This window comes from Xenopus tropicalis, chromosome 5, assembly GCF_000004195.4.
Source record: "Xenopus tropicalis strain Nigerian chromosome 5, UCB_Xtro_10.0, whole genome shotgun sequence".
NCBI classification, from domain to species: domain Eukaryota; kingdom Metazoa; phylum Chordata; class Amphibia; order Anura; family Pipidae; genus Xenopus; species Xenopus tropicalis.
In genome coordinates this window covers 99,327,655-99,351,367 of record NC_030681.2, presented here as the reverse complement: position 1 = coordinate 99,351,367, position 23,713 = coordinate 99,327,655, and the positions used below count along the sequence as shown (strand labels likewise).

Here is a 23,713-nt window from a genome sequence, read left to right as displayed (position 1 = left end):
GCACTACATATCCCGGCATTCCACAATAGCCCTAAGATGATGCTGGAAAATATAGTTCGGCAAAATTGCCACAGGCTGGAGACTGATGAATAGCACAAATGGGATATGTGTGTTATGACAGCTGCAGGGAATTTCTCAAAAGTGCCATTCGTATGAAATTGATGTTAAACTCGAGAACAATCTTTGCTTAAACAACATTTACAAATAATTTAATGCCATTTCAGTTTTCTTTTTTACACCACCTTCGCCAAAATACTCCAGATTTACAAAAAAGGCACAGTAAGAGACAATTTAATGCTGAAATAGTCAAAACCAGAATTCACAAATGGACTTAGGCTTTGGCAAATATTGCATTCTTTATAGAATTATTTTGCATTAGTCTTGTAGATTCCAAATTCTCCTTACTCCATCTTATTGAATTTTCCCTGAGTATATGTATATCCAGCTCTTATGCTGTACCACCTGATGGAGCCTTCTCCCACCTGTGGCCCTCCTGCTGCTGTTTAACCAAAATGATCATCTACTGTGGGCCCCGGCCTGTGACTAAGAGCTGAAGGGACACAGGTAGGACATCCCTGATGATGTATATGCAAGTGAATGGGCATTATTTGGGCAGCAGCAGCTGAGGTAGAAACAAAGATGTCTGCACTCTTATAAATTGTGCTAAACAGAGCTCTGCCAACACCTCAAATATGGGGCCCTGCACCACAGGCAGAAAGTAATGTCCCATAATGAGAGAGCAAGTATGTACATATATGTTTGAATCTATGCGATTTGAATCGCACCGACATGGAACTCCCTGAACACAGAATTCATAAGAATGATAGAAGACAGATAGTATAAGAATAAGCTCAGTGAGTGAATGAGAGAGGACGGAAGCGGCTAGTGAGTGACTTCCACACTAGCCAAAGCCACTGTAGGAGCCACCGTGTCCCTCTGATCATTCCCTTTGGGCTTGTGCCCGGGCGCTGCATGGAGCTGCCTAAAACAAAGGCACCGGGATGCGCGCTCAGCCCGTGTCGGTATTCACACCTATGGGTGCGCTCTTACCTTCCAGCCCTTGCACTGCCGACAGCGCCAGCATCACGAACACAGCCGGGACCATTTCTGGGTTTCCAACGGACCGAACCACCGCCAGTACAAATGCAGGGGATTATCCACTCATTCGGCTATCTAATTGCAGAGTGTGTATCCAGACTCAAGCCCTTTCGGGTCGCTTTAGCCTTTACGCCAGTTAAATCCAAGCCTTTGCGTCCCCCCCTCCCGAGAGTGTTTTTCGGGTATCTCCCGAGCTCAGACTGGCGGATCCCGCACTGCAGCCACAGCACAGGACTGGGGGAAGGGGAATGTGTCAATCTCCGGGCGGTCACGCCCCAGTGCCCCGTCAGCAGCCACCTCTATCAAATGTAATTGGATACTGTAGGAAGCTCCGCCTTTTTCTACGCAAGGCACGTGGGTTATAGAGATTTGTAGGCGTGTCCAAGTTAAAAAGATGAATTGAGTTGGGCAGGCTTTGTTGTTCTAACGCCCCGCCTCTCAGCTCTATTGGTTTCCTTTTTCGTAGCCATGGAAACGCAGCATGGCTTGTCAATCAATTGAGGAAATCTATATGGATAAGAGATGAGCGACGCCGTGTGGCCAGGAACTACTACAGAGGGAAAGAGGAAGCGTGGAATAATACGAAGGCGAAGTTCAGGAAATCATAACAGAGTGAAAGTACTTTGGAAAAGTATTAATAAACAGATGATACTGAGGCCGTGGCATTGCTGCTGTGGCTAAACTACAACTCTCCTCATGCTATCATAACCTCCTCCTGAGATTAGCAATCTATCCTCCCTTGTGACTGTCTAGATCTTGTTAAACTACAAGTTGCGATGGAATTGCGGATCAGCCGGCAAAGAAGCCTCATTTTGAAGGTTGCCATCGTCATACCTTCTGCAAACTGGGCATAATAAACTACACCTTGCATAGACGGCATTCCTACTGGGCACTGTTAGAGCGATGCCACTGTGTGATGTTTCAAAAGCTTCCGATTCTAGACTCTGGGAACTTTTTTTTATAGCTTAAAGCTTATTAATATCCTGCAGTTGGTCGCTTTGAAAATGCTGGGTCAAGTTAAGGGTCAAACAGTCCCAGAGAACAGAGTCACAACCATGGACTGTCACTGGAAATGCGGCACAGATGGCAAGTTTAACATGCTCGCTGGAATTCTGCATTGTACCGTCTTAGGCTCTGTGTTAAATTGTTTTGATCTGCCCTGTGGGTCTGGATGATGAATGCTTTAAAAATGTTCTTTATTGGGTTTATTAAAGTCACATATATTTAGAAAGCGCTTACATATTGCACAGTGCTGTACAACAGGTGATGTATATTGACAGAGAACGTACAGATTAAATACAAATACTGATAGATTTAGAAAGTAAAAAGAATTTTGCTCAAAAGAGCTTACAATCTAATAGGAGATGAGACACATGTTGGGAATAATACTTTCTGTATGCATTAATGTGGGTACACAGACTCACAGTTTATAACAAAATCAAGAGCTGCTTTAAATATCCATGGCCTCTACACCAAATATTTTGTGGCAGTCATTTAATTTCTCAGCAATATGTGGCAGCATTTTTTTCTTTTAACAGTTAAACTCGGTTGTTTGCTAGCCATGAGGCAAACACCTTCTTCAAAGCAAAACCTGTAGAATTCGGCCATTTGATTGTCAAACACCAGCAGGAAATTGTATCTTAGGATTTAGTGATTTATTACTCCAGTGAAATAGCATCCCTTGATCACCTCTGCCTTGTTGATGAGATAAATGTAAAAAAAAAAATGCGCAGAATGAGTCAGTTAAAATAATAGGGTGCAGACAGGTCCTTTTGTTGCTGGCATAGACACAGACAGGAAACGCACTAATGTTTTCAGAGTATGCATGCAAGGCAGGGGCTGCTGGTGCTGCTATTTGATGTCCATACACATTACAGGAATGCTGGCTCAAAGCTGTGGGCTTGGGTGCTTGCAGAAGCGATGACACTGGTGCACTCTTAATCATTAGCTTTTGCTCAGTCCCACTTGTCTTGCTGCATACACATTTTTTTTCAGACATGCACACACACACAAAATTCTTTTTGTGCACCTAGCCTTTAGAAATTAGAAAGGACACCAAACTAGACTTGTTTCTGAGTACATGTCAACAATTATGTCAGCATAAACCCATGAATTTTTGTGACTGACAGCTTAATCATTAATTTCTATGCGATGTTCATGCAGTTTAGATGAGTGTGAGACACTGATTTGTGCACAGTTAAGTGTGACAACGAAGTGCCGCAAGTGTAGAAATCCCCAAACTGATTCAGACTTGGGTCAGACTGGTCTCATGGAAATGGATTCCAAAGTGATTATCTTGCAACACTATTTAGATAAATCCATTAGCAAAATGACTAGCCAAGGCACAAAAATTTTCAGAAATATTGCAGCACACTCCCAGTTGCATCTAAGTCTCCATAAATCGATGGCTGCAATGCCAAGAAGTTTAGAGACAGTGCTGTCATTCTATTTGACATACTGATGTAACCATAATCTTGTAAAAGTCTGTAGGTGGGTTATGTGCCCAATCTTAGATGGGAACTATAATGAAAATGGAAATGAAATAGACACTTCATCTGATGGAAATAAAAAAACATTGTAAATATAAACAGCTAACAATTTTGTAATGTTTCGTAATTAAGTTATTCTGTGCTCTCTTAGCAATCTGTCCTTTGGAATGCAGCTTTGTGTTATCTCTAATACATTAGAAGGAGAAAAAAATATAAAATGGGCAGCACTCAAGTTCAGCATGTGTAGATTCCTTTAAAAAAATCAGACAAGGAAAAAATGAGGTATTGGTACCACTAATTTTCTTTAGCTCTGGTACATAGTCTAAGCAAAAACTCACAAATTTATTAGACCTAACTTTCAATAAAAATCTGACTCCAACTCCTGCAATAGTTTTTGCGTTAGTTCTTCTTTAATATTTGTTAAGTGGAAGTTAATAAGTTTGCAGTATTTTTTACAAACTAACTTTATCTGCCTGCCTTTCCTGGGAAGTTCAGTAATTCCAACTGCATTGGCTTTCTGGCAAAAAGGAACACTGGAATGTTTCTGTGCAGTTGCCTTATTTGAAAAAAGTGAGACTTATCAAAGGATACTGATACTGCAGTTGCATTATCTGAGCAGATCCTGGCAGCACCCTGCTAGCCAACATGGCTTCTGTGTCAGACTGAGATGCCAGGGGCCCACCAGAAAACCTTGGACCATAGGCCCACTTTCTAAACTATTAATCCTCCTCTCCTCACTCAACCTCCCCTTCCTCAACCTCTTTATTATCCAAGTCTCTTTTCTCTATCCTTCAATCTCTTTTTTCAATACAGAAATAGGGAATGACCAAGCAACTGGCCAAATAGTTAGAAGCAAGAGGGCCCACAGACTCCTCGGCCCACTGGGAGTTTTCCTGGTATCCTGGTAGTCCAGTCCGATACTGCATGGCTTACTTTTTTCACTATAAGGCTTATGTCCCACGGGGAAATTTAGTCACTGTGATTTTTAAAAAGCGAGTTCCAGTGACAAGTCGCTCGTCTTTTCTTTACAAGCGATTACTAGAGATTTCAACAACGGAGCGATTCTATTTCCCACAGATCCAGGTGTCATATTCCCCGCCCACAATTAGAAATTACATTCAGTGCAATTTATATTATTCTCTATGTAAAGACAATAAAAAAAAATTGCAGCGACTAATCTCTCCATGGGACATTAGCCTACCAGCGACTATCTGTGGTCACAAATGCAGGCCCTCCACACAATGGCTAGGTCTGATTTCTAGTGGTTTGTAAGTTAAGATTTCCATATGCTTAGAAATTGCTGCTAGGTGCAGTAACTAATACTAGATTTTTCTGTTACATCATCTACTTCCACCGCAGGGTTTCTTGCCCCATCCCAGTATTACTTACATATACACGCACCCTCATTTTTCCATTCTAATAATATTCTTACATGTTTAAGTGGTATGAGTGTACCAGTGTTATCCCCAGATCCACAGGATATCCCTTTTAACACCTCTTGCAGCACATTTGAGAAAGTGGCCCACATTCTCATTATTTCCCACAAACCCACACACACCCCTAAAACTTCCTTCCTCATTGTAGGCTCAGCAGAGTTCTTATGGTAACCAGATAGAAATTCACACTTTTTGTGGTGACCAATAAATGTGATGTAACATGCATAAATGACTTTTTTCTGATACCCTGTCCCATTTTTTGTCCTCAAATGTTTTGCATAGGCTTTTCAGGGTACATATTTGTCTGCCACACGTAGACTAATTGCTGCTCTGCTGCTTACTCCAGCTTTTCAGCTGCTTTTGCAGATTACAAATCACATTTTATTGAGCTCTGGGAGTATAGTGTTCCATTCTGTCAATGCTGAATTACCCAGGTGACAAATGAGATTAATCGCATGGGTTGGATAGCATGGTGTCTTATGGAATCATTTACACTTGCTGCTTGAAGTTGTGTCTTTTTCAGCAATTTTTGCTTTGGCTTAAAATGTTTTGTGATACAATTAATCACATAAATTCATGAATTCATTATACTAACGGTTTTAATAATAAAGGGTGTATTAGAATTGCTGTCTTTACCTTCCTGACTTGGATACCGATGACAAAAAGTTATATTTTAGTGCAATCAAACCTGGAGGCTTCAGTGATCTAGACCTAGTTTACGCCTAGGTAGCAATGAAATTTCTTAATAGAGAGGTCTATCCACAACTATTAATTCAGTACTCAAATGTATATAAAACTTAAATTGGATTTTCTTTAAAAGTGAAAGAAAATTCCATGACACAATAAAGTCATTTTATTTTAAAGGAACAGTAACATAAAAAAAATTAAAGTGTATAAAAGAAATTCCTATATAATGTACTATTGCCCTGCACTGGTTCAACAGGTGTGTTTGCCTCAGAAACACTACTATAGTTTATATAAATAAAACTGCTGTGTAGCCATGGGGGCAGCCATTCAAAGGAGAAAAGGCACAGGTTACATAGCAGATAACAGATAAAACACTATTGTATTATACAGAGTTTATATGTTATCTGCTATGTAACCTGTGCCCTTTCTCCTTTTTTCCAGCTTGTATGGCTGCCCCCATGGCTACACAGCAGGGTATTTAAATAACCTATAGTAGTGTTACTGTAGCAAACACACCAGTTTCACCAGTGCAGGGCAACAGTACATTATATTTCATTTACTTTAAAAATTTTCATTTTTTGGTGGTACTCTTCCTTTAACAATAAGTTGGTCACCAGAGTCACCAACTAAACTGAAAAACAATAGCAGAAATTAGATAATGTCCTTTAATTTCCCCCATACAACAGGCATAGATTGACCTGCCTAACTACACATGCCTAACTACACAGCAACACCTATGCCACCCTGCCTGAGGTATTTTGATGTAGCATCAGCTTCCTCAGGGGGCAACTAATTTGGGTAATTATTGAGAGGAATGATGTGCTCTCAGAAATAGAAATTTCCTTGTCTTATGACTCTGACATGTGTAGGAATCGGTCATTGGTGGCTGATTAGTGTCAGGACCCTAACTCCTTAACAGGCCACACTGCACATAATGTGGCTGTTCTGTGTAAGGATTGCATGGGTAATGGCCAATTTTAGCTGCTGATTGGATCAGTTGATCAGATAAGAAAAATAGTTTCTCAACCTGATTACTGTAAGCTGCTTTTCTGATTTGTTATGTAAAGCCCAAGGGGAAAACTTTGTTTATTTTGTTTGCATGAATGTAGATGGCTACTGTATCACAAGCTATGGACAATAGCATTATATCCACCCAGTCTTCCACACCTTCCCTTCTAAACATTTCCGCACATTCCTACACCAACACCCCTTCTGGATGAAGCTGGTCTGCCTTGGGGATGAGCAAGGATAATGTATTATTATACAGTACTATGTATAAATGTTTAGATAAGAAAAAAAGAAAAGAAAAAACTCCTGATTAATGCCCTGGCTAACATGGGGTTAGGTATTATTTGACTACAGAGGGGTGCGAGGAACCAGATAATCATCAAGAAAGTTATTTACTTACGAAAGGTAATATATTAACATATACCTTGCCTAATTTTAGATTTAAATGTATGTTTTATTTATTTATATGAATTAACCAGTCATGTGCCCCAAAGCCCAAAGAAAGTTCAAACATCTGGGCTGCAGATTCCTGGTGAGCCTGTTGATGTGCCAATATGTTATGATGTCACTGGGGGCAGCCAAGTGAAGGTAAAAGTGGGGGTAATGGGGGATATTTTACCCAAATCCTGCCTGGTCTTTATTTGCAGGTAGGTGCAGTATTAGACATAAATAAACTTATTATATATATACAGAATAAAACTCACAATTAATGTAGCCAGTCATTTACCGTGGAGCCTCAAGGAAGCTTGTTAAATTCCCTTTGTGTGGTTCAGTCTCTGTTTTGAAAGTTATACTTGTTTGTATTGAAATATCTAAAGGCAATGAGTATGTTGGTGTTCTGTGTGATCAGTGATTTTTGTTTTCTTTTTCCAGAAAATGTAACATGACATTCACCAACATAGATTGGGTAAGTGATCTTTTGTATGGCCACATTGGATGGTTGTTAAGTTTTCCTAGCCCCTTATACTTTTCTGTTATTTTTATATATTTATATTAATATATTGATTATGTTTATTATTTTTAGAGTAGTGAAGCCATGTTTCCCAATGCTTTGGTTGCACTTGGGCAATCTTCATAAAAATAACATGTTTATATTGGTCACCTATGGCAAGAATAATACAATGAAAATCCTCATTTTATGCTAGATTTCTACTCAGATGTCCTAAGGAAAATTTTGCTATATTTAGTGCCAATATATAAAATAAATTGCTCCATTTTTTAAAAAATAGCAATCCTAAATAAGGTTTTTTTCCAATATTGTTAGGTACATATAATATGTTTTTGTTACCGCCTGTTGCAGTAATCAAAGTTTTCTTTATCCATTTGATTCTGCTTTATGAAGAGCCAAGGTCTTGTCAGCACAGACATTTTGCTGTGATTTATTTGCAGGGAAGACACTGGTAGTGGTAAACTCCTGAAAACATTTTTTTGAGACCAGTGTTAAAGAGAAACCTCAGATGTAGGCTTCTGCCTTCACACTGCTGTCTTTGTCACCCAGAGAATAATGAATGTAAATGTGGCAGAATGATAAGGAAGCCTGTGGTCAAACCCAAGATACAGCATTCAAGGCTTGCATGAGACTCTTGCAGGAGAGCGATCTATGGCACTCCAGCTGTTGTATAGCACCCAGGTTCCCTTTTATTTAGATGCTGATCAAGTGATGGGTAATCTGTGGCCTTGCAACAACTGTGAATCTGCAACCCTTTCCATCAGATACTGATTCAGGCTTTGGTCATTTGTGGCACACCAGCTGACGCACAGCTCCTATAATGGATTGTGACTCACAGCTAAGTAACAGGGACTGCTTAGCTGTCATGCTTTGTAGTTTTGTAACAGCTGGCAAACCGAATGTTGCCAATCACTGCACTAATCCGTCCTAATCATGGGGCTAATCCTTGCTTATCATGGGTTATGACACACCTCTATCCTTTTTCCAAGGCATGGGGTATACCATTGATTGGCCTGTTTTGGCACTTTCTATGCCATACACGCACACACAAATTGGTCAGTGTTTATAAGGGCTCCCCGCACCACATTAACAAAAAGATCAGAATCTTCATTATGTAGATCAAATATTAATTTCAAGTATATTTTTAAAAGGAGTAAAGCCATATCTGTGACAACTTCAAGCATTACAGAAATGTTGGGGCCCATTTCTTAAAGGAACCGTAACATCAAAAAAATAAAGTGTTTTAAAGTAATTAAAATATAATGTGTTGTTGCTCTGCAAAAAACTGGTGTTTTTGCTACAGAAAAACTAGTATATAAATAAGCTGCTGTGTAGCTATGGGGGCAGCCATTCAAGCTGGAAAAAAGGAGAAAAGGCACAGGTTACATAGCAGATAACTAGTAGATAAGCCCCAAATAATGGGGGTTTATCTGTTATCTGCTAAGTAACCTGTGCCTTTTCTCCTTTGAATGGCTGCCCCCATGGCTACACAGCAGCTTACTTATATAAACTATAGTAGTCTTTCTGAGGCAAACACACCAGTTGTAGCAACAGTACATTATATTGTAATTACTTTTATACGCTTTCATTTTTTGGCGTTACTGTTCCTTTAATAAAAGTAGAAATTGCTTCCATGCTCTATTCTATATTAACCAGGTTTTTTTTCTTTTACTGACAAACCTAAACCAAACAATTTACTAATCAGCTGGTTGTTATAGATTACTACATTTTCTGCAATTCTGTATCCAAGAATCAGTGGAGTGTCCATATGAATAAAAAAGAAACTGCTGATCAGAGGCAAAAGATATTTCCTAGTGGCCAATTCCAGGAACCCGAGAGTCATTTAAAGAATACCTCAGTTTTAGTAGGGTTGCTACTTGGACCTGGCCTTTTTTTTTACCAGCCTGACAGTGCAAATGATTCCTGGTGGAAATATTATTAATAGGAAGAAAGATAATAGAGATAGGAAAGCCAATATTTGTGTTCTCCAAAAAATGTGATCTTGTTAAGTTACCCACCTGTCAACTTGGAATTCTCTAGTTACTGGAATAATAGAACGACTTGCAATTGTTTTAGCGATAATTAATTAGCCTGTTCTTTGTCATTTGAGTTTAAGGTTGTATAGTTCTTTGTTTGTGTTCTTAATGACTTCCTGTTAGGCTTATCCATGTAAAACTTGCAGTCAAGGAAACAGAGCTTAGTGGTCACCAATGGATTATTTTTTAGGTGCATCTTCTCTTCACAGCAAGATCTGGATGTCCAAAGTTATCAGCAATTTCTTACTTCAAACCATCTCCCCACAACATCCTTTACAGGTGGCACAGTGTGTTAGCACCTTTAGCCCTACAGCTGTACTTTGCTTCATGGTGCAAGGTCCCATGTTCCAGATCTACTGCAACTTTTGCAAGCCCAGTAGCAAAAGACCAGCAAATGATGGAAGCAGGGGAAAAAAAAGTTATTATAGTTTTGACCAATAAGAACCAATGCCACTGGCAAAGAGTTTGATCACCTTAGAAACCTATAGGTGGCCATACACTTTCAGATTTTCGTCTTCTTCTGACAAATGTTCGGATATTGATCATATGTTTAATAAAAGATAAAAGTGGAAGATGTGCTGAACATTATATAGTTGGACAGGGACCCAATGATCGAACAGTTTAATCAGCATTGTGCAAATTATATGAGACAACAGACTGGGACACCACTTTAAGGGCTCTGGCACACGGGGAGATTAGTTGCCCGCGACAAAACTCCCCGTTCGCGGGCGACTAATCTCCCTGGATTGCCATCCCACCGGCGAAAATGTAAATCGCCGATGGGATGACATACGCGGTGGCGCGATTTCAGTGAAATCGCGCCGCTGCTTATGCCATCCCACCAGCGATTTACATTTTCCCCGGTGGGATGGCAATCCGGGAAGATTAGTCGCCCGAGACACGGGAGATTTGTCGCGGGGCGACTAATCTCCCCGTGTGCCAGAGCCCTAATACTTTATCTCATTTACATATTGTGACTAGAACATGTTTCCCGCCATTGATTTTTCTTAAATGATAGTCCAGCAACAGCCAAAGAGCAATGAGTTAAGCATATATGATCTACAGGATTAGAAAGTAATTTAAGCATATATTTATTGCAATATTGATATAGTAAGGTTAGGAGGATAGTAAGGAGAGGGAGATACAGATGTGTGACCCTTAATCATTTCAGGAGCACAGAAAACAAAGAGTGCAAGACACACCAGGTAACCTTGGGACACAAAGACCTGTAATCTGTCTTTGTCCTTATGGCCTGGGGAAAAACTCTGTCAGAATACAAATTAATAATAGAAAATAAATACAAATCAAAGAATACAAGGAAATTAGATTAATTAGGCAAACAGAAAGGTGATAATAAGATATACAAGAAATCAAGCCACTTTTCCTGTAGCTTTTATTTATTAAGTATTGTACAAGATTGAAATGATAATTAACCTAATGTTTGTCATCTGGTGCATTTTGGGTGCTATGGTTCTTAATGATTTCCTGTTGAGCTGGTTACCTGTGGATTTAAAGCTGCATGAAATATCAATGTTGCAGAATATGTTGGTTCTTTATAAATACAATTTTAATAATAATCCAAATTATTTTGAGTTGGCCACTGACAAATTTGCACATTGGGCCAGATGCAGTAACTCATAGCAACCAATAAGATGTTTGCATTTAAACTGATGACCAAGAAATGCTGCCTGCTGATTAGTTGCTGTAGGTAATTAGACCAGCAGCACCTTTTAATATATTTCCACAAAAGTGCATATACTGATTTCTACTATTGTTACTATATTAGCAGGGTAGGACTGGGTGGTGCAGGGTCCACCGTGTCTGCTGCCTCAGAGACCCCTGCACCCCCAAGGGGCGGTAAAAATATGCTAATTGTGTTCGGAATTGCACTTTGCCCACTGCATTTGTGGTAAGTAAACAACGCAATACATTTTCGGCAGATATAGGCTACATGTGCCTGCACCCAAGTGTATTCAATTTACAGGCACAGGTAGGGACATTTTTGAGCGTATGGAGCGTATTCTCTGCAAACTTTTTTGGCTTGCCGAAAATACGCTCCTTGTGGCATTAGCCTTAGGCTGAGATTTCAGGTTAATGCCGATTTGCTACTCTAGATTAACTCTTTAAGCCCAACTAGTCAGTTGTGGTGAGATTTGGAGTTAAAAATTTCTATATGTTTTTCAAACTAGTAATGAATAGCTCATGCAGCATTGTTTTCCTTATTACATATGTAACCTTGTTATAAGCTAAGAGTTGCTGTGAACAAAGGTTGGTTCTCCAAGGGGACTTGAGCTAAAAATGTCTGACAACCACTTGTCTAAAAAAAAACAAAAAAAACAGTTCAGCACCTCGTGCGGGTCTTTTGCAGACCTAGTAAGGTGTGGCAGATGCTAGAAGTTGTAGGGGCAAACTGGAATGTTCTGGGAAGTGGGTTAATATGGAAGGGGAGTGTTTTGGAAAAGTCAGATAGACCAAAGTGTCGGTTTGCTGAAGGCAGGATTGGATTATAGGGAACCCTGTCAGACCCGGGATTCAAAATAGGCCCTTGTCTATGGCATCTTACAGCAGTCCCCTAGCATTTGCCACAATCCACAAGTAGCCAATCTATGATAGGCCTTACCCTGTGCAATGCAAGAGGGCTGTAACCTGCAACTTAAGAAACTCATGTAAATATCAACTTTACTGCAAGTTGTAATCTCTGCCAGTTTGGCATTCCTGACCTAAATGTTTAATTTTAACAAAGTCATTGGGGCTCATTTATAAACACTGGGCAAATTTGCACCTGGGCAGTAACCTATAGCAGCCAATCAGTGAGTACATTTTTCCAGCCAGGTATAACAATGAAAGCAGACTTCTGTTTGGTTGCCATGGGTAAATGCCCAGGTACAAAATTACCCACTGTTTATAAATGACTCCCAGTTTGGCCAGGGGAAACACCCCAAGGTATACACATATACTGTCAGACATCTGTCACTTTTAGGTTAATGCCCCATGGAAAAATCTCTGCTACTGCAGGCGACTAATCTCTCCGAAATACCTTTCCATCGGCAACTAAGTGAATCGCCAGTGGAAAGGCATACGTGTTGCTTTGTGTTTCCAAAGTTGCGCTAAGTTTACTTCTGCAAGCAATTATATGCAACAAAGCAACTAGTGTGCCTTTTCCACCCGTGATTCAAATTGTTGCCAGTGGAAAGGCATTTCAGTGAGACTAGTCTCCCGCGGTAGCAAACATTTATCGTGGACAACTAATCTCTTTGTGGGGCATTAGCGTTAGTGCACTACATACGGAATGATGCACAGACAAGCACACACAGTTCAGCAGGCAGCATGGATAGAACAAAATGGCAGTTGTTAGCCTGACTTTGCCTCAGCGCCCAGCTGCATGCAGTGATTTTGAATGGAAAATATGAGACATCAGGAGCCCTCCTAATCATAAAGCCCATCTCAGTTTGAATCCCTACACTGAAAATAACAGAACATTTGGCTTTTGTTTGGTTCCCATGCTGGGATAGGGCGAAGCATTTAGTGCTGTAAGTCATTGTTAAACAGATCTGAGGCAGATTTTTACATAGAGACTCCCACATTCCTCTGGTATTAGGTGGATGGAATGTGCAGATTCGAAATTGCTTTTTTACCGAGAGGCCGTATCTCTGTCTGGAGTGGGCACAGCTCTGTATGTTCTGCTGGGATCAGATTCATATTATGTCTCTGTGTCAGATGGAAAACATTATCAGACTCAACATTTTCCATAAGCTTTGGAGTCAGTGCGGATATTCAGCAGCATGAGGGTGTGTGAGAGCACTCTGCGCCTGTGTGTTTGTCAGATTGTGTATTTATGTATGTGTGTGTCTGCCCAGAGAAGGAAGTACTGCTGGTGCAAAGCTTGCCCTGGGGCTATTTCTGCAAGTGTGACACTCTTATTCAGTCTGTTTCTCTGTCATTCTCTGGATTCTGTTTTGCAATTGTGCGAAGCGAAACCCCTCAGGATGTTTTGAGGTGGGGAGTGCCAATTAGACCCTTTAACCCACCAAATAAAATCTCTTCAAGCCCACAGCATGTTTAAAGTTGGTTTGTGGTCAGATCGCCCTCTTTCATAATAAAAATTACACGAAAACCTTAAGAAGAAAAGAAAAACGTGACCTTGCAGAACTTTCTAGCGTTGGGTGAAGAAGCATTACGTGTGATCAAGAAATCTGTGCTTTTTCTGTTTACATAGTACATGCACACCACATGTGTTTAACATTTTTGAGACTGTAGAAGATAGAGCCAGATAACTGAAATTTATTCCCTGAGCTGAGAGTTCACTGAGTAGAGGGAAATTCCATATGTGGATCTAGATTTCATTCAGATTGCTAGCTCTGTGTGACAAGGTCATTTGCTCTGAAACGGGTTTCTTATGGGCCATGATTCATAGCTATTTTTTGTTTTTGTGAGGCTTTTTTTAGTGTGTGAAAATAGTTTTTGTGAATATTTCCCCCCCCACACCTTATAAAATAACTGCAACTCTAAATGCCTCATTTGTTCTGAATACAGCTGTTGGGTATAGTTAGAACTTGTTTTCTCTGCAATTGAATCTGCCTGAAACTGCCCAGGGCCAGTTATAGGGCAGGGTAATCGGGGCATTTGTTCTGGGTCCCAAGAATCACTGGGCCTGCAATTAAAGCCACGGTCATGTAACAATTTTACAAACCTATATCCACTTGCAATTTAGGTGTTGTTGAACTATACCCTTCAGCAACCACATAAGTGAACAAACGTTGCTGTAATTTTTAAACCCATGCACTGCTGTTAATAATCGGTAAATTCCTAGGACCATTTATGGTGTTGCATGAGTAATTATACATGTGCACATTCCAAGCAATCTACATAGGCTTTGTAATGGATCAGGTAATTTGAGTTTGTCTCTGGAGAAGCTGAAAGAAATAAGTCCGGGGGCAAAGGGAAGAGAGGAGAAAATATAATTTAAAGTTTGCAGAACAAGGGGATAGATGGGAGGCAAAGATCAGCCATATCAGGAGGAAGAAGAGAGAGAAGAATAACAAAGTAATGTGAAAATGGAGCCTGAAATGTAAATGGTAAAAAATTATATTGAATGAGAAGTAAAGAGGCCTTTATACGAAAATCAAATGTAATAAAAAATGTGTACAAATGTATATAAAAAGGTGTTTTGCTACTATTTTAATTGCTTAAAAATCATGTTAATCATAATACACTGTTTTTTTCTGCATTTTTCATTGTAGGTGTTTATTATGCTTTTCGAGTAATTTACGAAAGCGTTGTTAGTTTTTAGTTAAGTTCAAAAACATTCTCCTACTCAGAGGTGGCATGAACCAGAGCAATGGGTAAATTGCAACAGCAGCCTCTGTGTAGTTTGGTACTTAGTGCTAAACTACAGCTTTTAGCAGCCACCTATCTGTGGAAGGGTTTTGAGGACAGCTAAGAATTGTAGTTTAACAACAGACAAAGCTGGGAAGCATTAAGCACATTCCTTTTCCCCAGTAACCACTAGTGAAGTCCAAGCAGATGATTCCATGTGGTTTTCCCATTCAGAGTCTCCGAGAGCTGGCGCTGAACACTGGGCGAATGGGGAGACATCTCATGTTCAGCTGAATACTTTCACACAAATGGTTATGCTATGAAACACAAGCAACTGAATGGCATTCTTCCAGTTTTTCAGGCCTCAGTGGTATTTATGCTGGGTACTCAATGAGATTTAAAGCTGCCACCTTAAAGTGGCCATGTAACTAGAAATTAGACCTGAGGCTAATGATGTAGCAGGAATATGGGATGGACTTGCTTATAGTACTCTATAACTGAGAATATATGGAAGAAACCATTGAAAATATACTTACTTCTGATTGCATAAAAGCAACATTGCTAGTGGCATCTTTATTTAAAAAGCCCAGGCATATTACACAGTTCAGATATTTGCATTCAGGTTACTCCTTGTCCCTGTGGGGCTTATTATCTCATTTTCTTTCTTCAGGAAAATACTTGCATATAATTTATCCAAACATTCCTAAATGTTAGGCCACACCCCAGATCCATCATATCTACAGCCAGTTACACTCAGTCATGTAGGAGGGCAATGGAGGAAAACTGAACTTCCAAGAAATCAGTTGTCTGCCATGGATCATAACATCTACAGCCCTGGCTGGCAAGGCCAACTGATTTGGGTTTATTTAGAGATGCTTGTGGTGGGATAGGATCACTTTATACACATGTATCTGGGGGGTAATACAAAAAAGTCTCTGTAGAGGTTTATTTACCAATGGGTGTTCCCAAAGGGCATGACGGCAGCTCTTGAATCATCAGTTGAATGATGATTTAATCTACAGCAATGAAAGGGGGTTTTAGATGGTGAAAAGAGTACAGTGGAATGCAGAATGTACATGTCATGCTGGCAGATCATTTCAAGATGGGTCTGAAGGCTTTCTCAGAAAAGCAAGAAATACAAGGTTACAGGTATTAAGATATACAGAGAGTTAATCCAGGGATTAATCTGATTGCCGTTTTGGAGTCAGGAAGGATTTTTTCTTCCTGTGAGACAAGCTGAAAGCTTGAAGTTAGGTGTTTTTATGCCTTCCTCTGGATCAGCTGGGAGATTTTTAGGGATTACATGAGCAGAGGGTTGCACCTGATGGATGAGTGTTTTTTAAACCTAAACACCTACAAAACTTCTTCCCATCTTCCTTCAGCTTTTATTTTCTAATAGGAACTAAATACCTGCCCACTAAGAAGATATCAAATTATTAAAATTGTATGGAATTAAAATACTGTTTCTTTGATATCTTTGAATCTATATATTTACCTGTGAAAACTATGGCTCTGGCCAGGATGGAGCATAGAAACCTTATCATGGGGGGGATGCAGTTAAAAAGTATTTAAACTGCATAAAATGTTTTTGGACGTTATTCTGAAAACGTACAACCGCTCTGGTTCCAACACTCATGGAGGTTACAATAATGTTTATGAGGAAATATCCGTATAGCAAATTTCATTCTCAAGGTTTTTTCAGAGTTAAAATAAGCATGACTTTGAATGGGTGTGGTTAAAGGGGAAATGGTCAAAAATAGGCATTGCGCAAGTAAAAGTTTTCATCCATGCATGTCCCCATGTTTCACTTTGAGAATCTAGTAAGCTTTGGTCTGTTTTCTTGCTTAAAAAGACTCGTATGCGCTTGAGAAGTTCTGTATTATTAGTGACAAAAATATGCTCAGCTAATATTTACTGAATTGCCACAGAATTAGGTTATTTTGTTAATATTCAAAATGAAGTATATAGAATGAGATGTATATGTGACACTCCCTATGCTTCCTTTTCCTTATATGTTTATACCATTTTCTTGTCAATGATTGTACAACAGTATCTCTTGCTTACTGCTATTTCTGATACCTTATCACAGAACGGTTCAATACACTCAGGAACTAATAGTTCAACAATGCCAACATAAAGATGCCCTGGTAGCATTCAGATCATTTTTATTTCTTCAGTGTTCCACGCTATATGGCGTGGTATATCTTTAGCTAACTAAAGACTGCTGTGAATAAATCCCAAACTGCTTTTATAACCATGATATATTATGCTTAGTAATGCTGTACTTTACCTGCATTAACTATGTGACAACATCCAGTATTTCTCGGAATATCAGCAACTGACAGAGCTCAAGTGGCATTTTTATTACATCTTCAAACAACGGCACTGGGGAAAAATACTGCGATATTGGTTTATACTATGTGCAGACAATCACTAGCAGACCATTTTCTTTAACCCTTTAGTGGTGGAGATCCGAACTCTGCTTCACACCCTTCTCCCAATTTAAATTCTAGGTGCAGAAAAGGTCAATTTTGTAAGTGTAGCTATGGGCCGTCTGCCATTTCAGAGGCACAGAAAACCAAATATGAAGATGGGCAGGCACTCCGAATTATTTGTTGCAAAAGTAGATAAATGCAGCCAGTAAAATATAGTTAAATTAAAAAAATATAAATTTTATTTTATCCATATGTAAAAGCAAAATAGGCTATTTTGCTTTTACATATGGATAAAATAAAATTTATATTTTTTTAATTTAACTATATTTTACTGGCTGCATTTATCTACTTTTGCAACAAATAATTCGGAGTGCCTGCCCATCTTCATATTTGGTTTTCTGTGATGGCTCCCTTTGCTGAATGGTCTGGGGCATGAGCACCCGGACCCACCGTCGCTGTGGGTAAGAGTTTATATCTACAAAAAAGTGTGATCATACCCTATTGTGTTTTTGATTTCAGAGGCACAGATTGTTCCCACAGAGCAGCGTAGCAGCATAGCATTTCTGTACTGTATTTTTAATTCTACTGGGCAATTCACTATTCACATTCTCCCCAAAGAGCTTCAGCAAGTGTCAGAAACTTTATTTGAAGAAATGAATACGATTCTTCCATGAAAAAAGCCACAAGGATTATGCTATTTTATATACAGTCATCTATAGCTTTTGATGTCTTTCCCTTAAACTTCAAACGTGCCACCTTAAGAGACCGGGAATGAGACTGGCTTTAAATGCATCTATAATATTCACTTAGTCTGCACTTCTGCACTATTTCTAGAAAATATCATCATTTTGTATGGATATGCCTGTAGTTTTTCTGGTAGGGATTTTGAGGGCAGTTCATTAATATGTATTATCTAAGGCTGATGTCAAATGTGGTGTGAAAAATGCTAATCCGCAGCAATAAAAAACAACAATTCTGCTTTTAAGAAAAGATTTTTGCATAAAGGTCAGAACTGTATGTCAAGTAAAATGAATAATTGCCATTGAAGTTGTTATTGGTTCTTTATGCTTGTAACTCATGTAGGGGTATGGTCAGACAGGTCCGAAACTGACTCAACACCTGGCAATAAGATCCAATAGGATTTTAGCCATAAGCCAACCCAAAGTGGGCAGTATCCCTTTACTTTAATAGCCCCATCTGTACATTGCTGTAGCACCCTTTTCAAAATTGGAAGGCTGTACATTTCATGGGTGTTAATATAACTACCAGGGCAGTGAGGTTGTGGAATGCCCTTCCTACTGATGTGGTAATGGCAGATTCTGTTAATGCCTTTAAGAGAGGCCTGGATGAGTTCTTGAACAAGCAGAATATCCAAGGCTATTGTGATACTAATATCTACAGTTAGTATTAGTGGTTGTATATATAGTTTATGTATGTGAGTGTATAGATTGGTAAGTATAGGTTGTGTGTGCTGGGTTTACTTGGAAGGGTTGAACTTAATGGACTCTTTTTTCAACCCTATGTAACTACTATGTTACTATGTACCTAAACGACCGGATTATGTAGGCGGCAATGAGGCAGTAGGTTCGGCCAGCCTGCTCGTTTCTTCCCCTACACGGACAGATAAGCTGCCGAGTCGGTCCGAGGGACCGATATTGGCAGCTTCTATCGGCCCGTGTATGGGGGCCTTTACTCTGGATTGTACAGATTACGTTTTAAAAATAGATGGCTACATTCCTTTCATTTGCTAATACTACAGCATTTTCTTATTACGTTTTTAGGATTTTTCTAAATTAGACTTGTCTCAGATGCAATTAAGTTTAAATGGCTAACTAGATTAGTAAGTAGCAAGACTGCACACCCCCATCATTTAACGGATGATGGTACAGTCTTGGGGAGCCTGACAGCCCTGTGATTGTAAAGGAGTAGATCAACAGATAACTGGGTGCAGGATAACCAGGAGTGTTCTTGCCATGATGCAAGGTGATAACATAGCAGATTACCAGGGGAAGCATGTCATGACTGCCAGCAGCGGAAGTCAACAAACATAAATAAATACCGCTTCCGCCACGACATTGGATCGTACGTAGATGTACGATAGTACGTATTTTACGATAATGATACGATGAAATCTTTTGCAAATTATCGTTGCCCGTGGATGGCATATCGTATGGAAACCCGATCGCCATACGATCGTTTGTCGATATAATCGTTCGTCGCACAACGAGTGAAATCGCCTCGTGTATGGGGACCTTTAGAGATACAAAACACCACTCCTTTTGGCCCATGCATGAATCAGTTGCCAGGCACTTGCACCAGATTAAAAGAATGGTTGTCAGGTACTTTATGCCCACTACAGGCACACAGTAAATACAGAGTTTCCATGCACCTTACAGCCCCCAGTACACCCTAGCTTCTCAATTCAAAACTGCCAAATGCAGGCAGCACTGCATTCAGGCTGAGATGCAACCCTTTGTGCCTATGCTAAGGCACTTTGTACAATTTTATACATTTTACACATAGTGTCATATTTTAAAAATTAACCTTCAACAGAAATGTCCCAGTACAATGGCAACCATCAAGGTTGGATATGGATCACCTCTAGGAATGTAGCAAATGACTTATGCTAAGTCTGGCTACTTCCCCTTTAAATATATTATTAGAAACATCTGAAATGGAATAGTTGCGGCTACTAAAGGATTTAAATGTTTTCAGCAGGTGCGGAAAGACCGGTTTTTAAAATAACATACAAGCTGTTTGCGCATGAATTTGGACATTCTAAGTCAGACACATCATGCAATTTTTAGTGTGGAATATAAAAATTAAAAAATGTGTTCTGGCTATAAGAGGAGTTTGTAAACTAAGTGGAAGGTAAACTAATGGGCTTATTTATCAGTTTCCGAGTTTGTGAATTTGAGATTGTTTTTCTAATTGGAATAAACTCACATTTTGAATTCTTGCTTATTTATTAACAAGGAAAACTTGTTTAAATAAAAAAAACTGAATACGTCGAATTTTCAAGTTTACAAACTCGAATAAAACTCGAGTACATCAAATTGAAAATAGGGCTTGACTTTGCCTACGACAACTCCCATTGACTTCTATATAAACTTGCAAACTTTAAGACGGCAAAGTTTTACATTTGAGTTTTTGGATTTTTTGCACTTAATAAATACCAGACATTCAAGTTTTTGAAAAAACATTCGAATTGTGCATGTTTTAGAGCTAAAAACCTTGAATCGTGAAAAAAAACCCTGAAAACTGAAATGTTGATAAATCTCCCCCTAATTGTGTGCAATATACATGTGTTTTATGTGTAGTATATCATGCATGGCCCCATATTATCTTTAACACTCATCTGAGTATTTATAGATGTCTATAGGCTTTCTACTTTCTTCTTGATCTTATGACTTGTAATTGTCACAACTTTACTAGAACATGGGCCTTTTTATGTTAATTATAGTACCGGTACTTCTTTTTGTTTTATCAGCGAAAGCATCTCACTATCTTTAAATATCCTCCCCAGGTTTCACAGTCTTTAGAGAATGAAAGCCTTTTTGCATTTTGCTTCTAATCAGAGGGTGCCCTGGGGCAGTTTGGAAAAAAAATACTTTTAGATGATATTTATGAGGGCATAGTTTATTCAGCGCTCATCTTAGAACTTCTTTTTAATAAATACACAAGAGGCCCTTGGCCAATGCAGCTTCAAGCCATGGGGCTTCCTTTAGATATACACCTTTGCAAAATATTGCATGTAAACCAAAAGCTAAAGTTGCTATCGTTACTGCATGTAAGTGAAAACCAAAATGGAAGATCAGACTCCCATAAAAAGAAAGTGTGAAGAGAAAAAAATGTTATAGGCAAACATTAAGGGACAGGTGCAATTCCCCATACAGTGTGCAAAGTGCAAAAAAGGCCACAGTTTGGGGGACCCTGTCCTTACTAAGTTGCGTGTCCTGATGTTGTGTTCTTTACCAAGTGCTGGATTTTTAAACTGGTGCTCCGTGCAGAGCACATCATCAAGTGCCTAGGAAATGAGGAACCCCTTAGTACTCTTGCACCCCGGGGGGCTAAAATGACTGTCAAGATGCCCCTGTCTGCCTTTCACCGGTTGCAATATTATAAGTGAAAAGTGGCCTATGCGAAAAAATGCTCAAACGCTAGACAGTCACCCAGTGTGCCTTTATCCTTTGTGGAGCAGCCTATTACTTTGAGTATCCCCTCTGTATCACAGTTTTTCTGCACACTCACCTTACTGCCCACAAGGACTTAGCTTTGTAAGCTTTAAGTGGTTCAGTGCAATGGGACTAACACAAATGCCTGAAAGAAGGTTAAGCATTATTGCAATGATAATGTTGCCACTTTTTATGACTTTCTGACTTTGTGCACTGGATCCATTAAATCAAACTGTCTTGGCTTAACACATAATATGCTCCTGTAAGGATACCATAGGATTTCAAGTACACAGAGGGCCAAAGAACCCAATGAATAGTGACTGTCTATGGCATCTAACAGCAGCCCTTCTGGCATTTGCCAGATTCCACAGGTTGCTAGTCTGGGCCTGCCATAGAGCATTGCTGTGGTTGCCCTATAAAACTGTAAGCTAAACTTTGTTATATTCAAATGTACAAAACAATGCAGTGCAAACTATAATGCTATTTAGAGACAAATCCTTGAAGGTGGCAGTCTGTGCTAGTGTGTGAAGGCTTGGCAGTATTCAGTAATAAAATAATATAACATAACAAATCAGAAAAAGCAGAAATTTCAGCACAACCTTGCATCAAATGGAACTGTAAAAACACTGTTGGGAATTTGAAAATATTTGTCTTTGCATTTGTTACTTCCTGCCTTCCTAGCACATTGCAGACTACTGACTAGCAAGAGAGTAGGACAAAGAATGGCTTCCTCCCCCAGTCAGCAATATAGTGCAATGAGGACATAGAAGTTGCTTCATACTGGAATTTATCATTCAAAGGTACAATGAGGAGACTTGTTCTAGGGATACAACAGCCGTATAAGCAACATACTGTACAAGGTTAGATGATTAAACCAAAACTTTCTTTTGTCTACTGTACGGTTGTCTTGTAATCATAAAACAAACATCTGTTTTAAAGATGAAAGCTAAGGGCATTATCTCTCATTTTATACAGCACAATACAGGCAGTTGTATATGAAATGACTCACATGAGATAAAATCCTGATATGTTTGTCTCTTGTTTCTCACCTGCTGGCAATTTAAGAAACATGAAGGTTCTTTTCCCGAATGATAATTACAAGGAAACTGTGATCAAACTGGAAACTTTTTTTTATCTATGCTTGAAAACATTATGGTTTTGAGGAAGGTTATAAATAAAGTAATTTAATTTAAAGGAAAACTAAAATCACAAGCCCTGCTTGTATGTCCAAATGAGCATGAAAAAAGTAATTCCTTACAACTGGGATTGCACCTACCATTGAAACAAGGCATTAGTCACAATTAGATTGTGGATGATGGATTGATGATATTATTTATACCACAGCAGAATGTAAAGCTGTCATGTGCTGATTGTGTGTAAATATATTTTGATGTAGCTTTCGTTTATTATTAAATGGCAGCGTTGTCTCATTGCTAAAACCATGACCATTATAGTGCCCTGTGTGATTGTTATGGCACATGATGCCATATTTTAGCTCAGTTATTGTATGGTACAAAGGTTCTGCAAAGCAGGGTCATATTTCTAAACATTGCCGCCTAAGAAATCCTTTTACTAAACTCAAATATTTACTATTTTTAATAATAATTACCTCATGTCAGGACAACTGCCTTGCAGAAGTCAATGGGGACCCTCAGATCCACCATTCATGCCTGTTGCATCCCTTTTGTAATAGAGCCCTGGATCCTTTTAAAAGGGCTTAGTAAAACAAATGAAACAGCTCCATAACTGTTTTTAAAAAAAATATAATTTTATTAAGACTGGCTGCACTCAGTAAGGGACACTGGCCAGAACTAATTAGAAGAGCATGGAAATAAAATAGAAATATGTTACAGAGCGACAATTTGTGATGATCTTAGCCCTTTAACTAACAAGCAGATATATGAAGAAATTAAATTTTGCTTAAGACTAATTGGGGCTAGGCCTTCATTAGTCAGTTGATTTTTCTTGTTTAATGAATATCTCTAATGCAAAGGACAGTGCTGATCATAGGGACTTTACCAGAATTACCTAGCAACTTATTAGTCTTGTCTGATATTCTGTCAATGAAAGCATTTCTTTGAACT

The 23,713-nt window shown here is 39.1% G+C and overlaps 1 protein-coding gene across 1 annotated transcript in view; it reads right to left on the bottom strand.

Annotated features, from left to right (window-relative positions):
- Nucleotides 1–1,382, bottom strand: part of ephb3 (EPH receptor B3) — a 33,448-nt gene extending 32,066 nt beyond the window's left edge. Inside the window, exon 1 of the mRNA XM_002935148.5 lies at nucleotides 1,051–1,382. Within this exon, the coding sequence (XP_002935194.1) occupies nucleotides 1,051–1,105 (55 nt within the window). The 5' untranslated portion in view covers nucleotides 1,106–1,382. The remainder of the gene's footprint in view (nucleotides 1–1,050) is intronic.
- Nucleotides 1,383–23,713: the final 22,331 nt, after the last annotated feature.